Source organism: Saccostrea echinata, unplaced genomic scaffold (assembly GCF_033153115.1).
Source record: "Saccostrea echinata isolate AGI-Se365-2 ecotype Australia unplaced genomic scaffold, CSIRO_AGI_Sech_v1 ptg000006l, whole genome shotgun sequence".
Classification (NCBI taxonomy): Eukaryota; Metazoa; Mollusca; class Bivalvia; order Ostreida; family Ostreidae; genus Saccostrea; species Saccostrea echinata.
This window is the reverse complement of record NW_026889755.1, coordinates 14,249,307-14,253,570: the sequence shown is the minus strand read 5'-3', so window position 1 is coordinate 14,253,570 and position 4,264 is coordinate 14,249,307. Positions and strand designations below refer to the sequence as shown.

At 32.8% G+C, this 4,264-nt stretch overlaps 1 protein-coding gene across 1 annotated transcript; it reads left to right on the top strand.

The window, feature by feature from the left end:
- Positions 1 to 1,133: 1,133 nt before the first annotated feature.
- Positions 1,134 to 3,859, top strand: LOC133180550 (transmembrane protein 256-like). The gene is made up of 4 exons (XM_061315035.1): positions 1,134 to 1,294; positions 1,578 to 1,618; positions 3,362 to 3,439; positions 3,670 to 3,859. Exons 1-4 carry the CDS (start codon positions 1,144 to 1,146, stop codon positions 3,820 to 3,822), a joined length of 423 nt encoding a protein of 140 aa, XP_061171019.1. The 5' UTR covers positions 1,134 to 1,143; the 3' UTR covers positions 3,823 to 3,859.
- Positions 3,860 to 4,264: the final 405 nt, after the last annotated feature.

Sequence of the window (4,264 nt, the reverse complement as noted above, 5' to 3'; positions counted from 1 at the left end):
TTCGGGGCAGGAATATTCTGTCGAGTCAGACTTCACAAGAAAGTATATTCATTTTTAAAGATGAGGAAAGACAGATTATTTATTGTCTTTATTATATATCTTAACGGTCACCAATACTAGTAGCATGAGTAAAACATGGCCGTAGGAACCGGGGGGGGGGGCACGCCCCCCCCCCCCCAATAATTTTACCGATATATAGAACATTATAGAAAACATAGCTGCTATATGCTCGTGCCCCCTCAATAATTACGCCTGATGACCTTTTTTTTTCTTTTTTTTTTCGCTTGTCAGAAAATTTTGGAAGTTGATAGTGCCCCCTCAACTGAAAATGTATGGTTGTGACCTCAAAGTGAAATTGCTTCCTACGGGTCTGTAATATTGATATAACGGTTTTTCTTTTCAAATATTCTTTTCTTTGATATATTAACCATAACGGTTTTTTTTTTCTTGTTATGCAATACGAGACGACTAATTTACTTTGAGTTACTTTATCAGGGGAGGGTGAAACACAAGAAATATTTCAAAAACATCTTGTTATTTACATGACTTTTTGGTAGATTCGCAATCGCCAAATGTCTAAATGAAATTTAATGCCTTGTCAACTAAAACTAAGTAGTTTCAGTTTTTCAGAAATTCACAGGGCCAAAAAAGGCCCGAAGTGAACCTTGTTCTTTCTTTATATACTACATTCAAAACGACAAACGAGGGAAATTGAAAAATCGAAGACAGTGAGCAAAAAATACACTTATTTTCACCGGAATTCTAGCCCAAGTCAAGATCAGTTATTTATTTTCTTGCCAATCATGGCCAATGAAAGGCATTTTTTTTTAAAATTCAAGGACAAAATTTTTATTTAAAAAAGTCCCCTCCCCTTTCAAAATCAAAATGTTCGTCCCCTAGTGTCAACACATTATAATAAACATTGATATCTTCTAGTTCTCATATCTGTATAAGAAGACAGTTTCATTGGTCGTTTAACAGACCTCTATAGTATTCTGACCAATCGGTATATCGCTCTTGCATTTTTTGCAGAGAAAACTCGACGCAGGAAAGGAAATTAAAGCGAAAGTGGGGAGATCCCAAATGCAAGAAATAAAAAATCTGTCAAAATCTGAGATCAAGATAAATTGTTGAAGTGACAAAATGGATGATCTTGATACCTGGTACAAGGGAGTTTTCATCGTGGGCGAAGTGGCCAAATACTTGGGTTATGGGAAGAAAGGAGGGGTTTGCCGGAAAGTTGGTGGATTGTCTGGTGCCATCGCTTTAGGATTCGCTGTGTATGGAAATCATGGTATTTACTTTTTGTATGCGCTTCATATATCCAACATATAAATAGTAAGCAATTAGTATGATGCCAACATAATAATTGATGTTAAGTTTGCCATATTGTATTTCCAGTCTTTAAGGAACTAAGAAAGGGTGATCTTATATTTTATGCCTCAATTTGTAAAGTAATCTTTTGTTTAATACTGGACTGCGCGATATTAATTTCGGATGTGGCAAGTCATAACGTGTTATGTTTGTGTAATTGTTTTTTTTTTTATTTCCAAAACTTGGGTGATTTTCTTTTGTAGCCTTTACAATGCAAGATAAAAAAGGAAAGCAATTGAAGAAGGTTAGTATTATGAAATGGTGTCTTGTTTTCAAAGCAAAGTAAATTCCATGGCATAGAAGAAACAATAGCACAAAACAAAACTCTACTTTTTTAAATTAAAACAATTTGGCTTTAATTGCATTATTCAATATTTGAAATCTTTTATTTTGAATTTTAAAAAAATCCTTAAATTTAATTTGTGAAACAAGGTTAAGTGCAACATACTCGCGCAATATATATATTTGCCAGGTTTTGGTCAACAAAATGCACACGCGTACAGTCAATTTTCATAATTATTAGTCATTTTCGTTGCAATAAAAAGGATTTGATCAGGATATATGCACGGGAATTTCAATGTCCAAAAAAGTAAATGAAAAATAATGATGAGTAAAAAAAATCTTCAAAAACAAAGTAAATTAATAACGCGTTGAAAATAAATGAGAAAAGGGTTTGCTCACAGCTCAACTGAAAAGGTCTTGGTGGTACGAACAGAAAGCAGAAATTATAACGACTTTGACTTAAAGAGTGCGAAAATTCAACAATTGTACAATCTAAACAAAACTGAGGTGGCCAGTAGAGCCGAATTAAGGAAACGATTGTCGTTCAATAAGTAATGCAAAATAATAAAAGCACAAAAGCTGCTTTTTTTTTTTTTAATTTTAATTCCTCACAGTAATCCCTGGTTACCTTAACACTTGTTTAAAGTCCAGAACAACAACATACACTTTTTAAAGGATGCCCAGAAAACACCCATGATAAGGACATGAATAACACATTTATTAACAACTGATCCTTACAAGTCCTCGATTATTTGTAAATAACTATATTATGTAAAATTACGGATTCCAGGATAAACTATTACTCAAAATACAATTAAGAAATATATGTACAAAATTTTAAAGGTAAAAAAATACACAATCTCAATAATACAATAATAGAAAGTTAGCTCGGCCTTGAAAGGGGTCAATTGCGGTAAGTTCTGATTTTTTTGTATGTCTGGGACCATGACAAAGACACTGAACATTTGTCAAAACAAAAAGTAGCAAGATTAATAGATAAATTGAAAAGTCGGAATATCAATTCACTCGAGTGATAAACAAAAATCATGCATTTATATTGAATCTCCCCTCCCCTGTATAAATACCCCGGCCCAGGGATTTTGAATAGTTTATAAAACAAAATAAATAGAAAAATACCTTGTCCCGGGGTGTAAATATTGATGGGGGGTGGAGGTGGGGGGGGGGATTGAGAGCTCTTCTTTACAAGGACCTGTGTTCTATATTTGTTTTAAAATTATTAAGAATTGTTTTTGAAATAGAGAATCATAATTTCAATTCAAAACATACTCAAATCGGAATGGAAGAATGTCAACTGTAATTTTTGATAAAAAAAACATAACTGAATCGTTAATTAATAATTTTTCGTATCAATACATGTAAGTGTGTATGTAAATATACTGAAATGCTAGATTTCACATAAGTGAAAATAAGTTTCACTTAGCTAAGACCTCGCATAGTTCTTTTTATATATTATGGCATAAGACTTACTTAAATAGTACTTTGGCAGGTCCTACGACTGTGCCAAAGTCATACTAAGTCAAAACCTTAGCTGGCTTTATGTCACGAGCCCCAGATGCCTAGAAGAAGTAAGCATCCCCTGTCAACAGCCATACCACCATGAGCAACTGTAATTGTCAAGTAATACTGTATCTTGTTCCAAACTTAATGTATTTGCCATTCACTGTTTTCTCTTTTTTATCTCCAGATTTACGAGAAAGGATACAAAATGCATTTGGTGCATTCCGTAGCACTTGCGTACTCAGACACGTGTAACAAACCAGTGGTAAGCACACTAATCTATGAATTGCAATTCAACGTTGACGGCTATAATATAAGATTTCGTTTATCTTCAAATTTATAATATATATTAAAAATATATCGGGTTTACACCCTCTTCAGAATGAAAACAGTGAAAACATGTACAAAGATGTAACATTTAATTTTCCTGGAATGTTAGATTTATTGATCTCTGCATCTTCATCAGGTTTATTTATATATTGCTTTATCTTATAGACTGGTTATTTGTTTATGATTGGAATCTTCCTGTATTCTGGCAGCTGTTATGCTTACGGCTTGAAGGGTGACAGCAGGTTTGAATACACTACCAATGCTGGAGTTGCTTTTCTCATCTTTGGTTGGTTAAGCATGCTATTTGGAGAAAAATGAACATAAAGACTCTCTTAAGTCATCAAAAAGTTAAAGAAATGTGAATATGAAATAATCAAATATATACGTTATATTTGACTTCGAATTTTTATAATGATAAAAATATTTTGCTTCATGTACTTTGGTAATAAATAAAGTATTTTCCATACAAATGATTATTTTAGTAGATGTCCTTTCCTTTTCAATTAATTAAAGTAAAATTGATCATATTAGCATCGAAACTATTGAAGCACGCATCAGCAACATCATACAATGAGACATCATTGCCAGTTTAAGCAGACATTAATTAGAGTTTATATAAAAATCATAAATACTGCTTGTGCACGCAATGAAGCTTGATTAATTCGTGATTTCACCCAGATGACCAATAAGATTAGTAAGGCAGTATATGGGCATAGTATGCAATATGGTGAATTTTATGAATATGCTTTAAAGATTCGAA

Coding starts and splice junctions, on each gene's coding strand:
- LOC133180550 (XM_061315035.1), top strand. CDS start 1,144: ATGGATGATCTTGATACCTGGTACAAGGGAGTTTTCATCGTGGGCGAA. Junction 1,295..1,577: donor CGCTGTGTATGGAAATCATG/GTATTTACTTTT, acceptor TTTCTTTTGTAG/CCTTTACAATGCAAGATAAA. Junction 3,440..3,669: donor ACACGTGTAACAAACCAGTG/GTAAGCACACTA, acceptor TTTATCTTATAG/ACTGGTTATTTGTTTATGAT.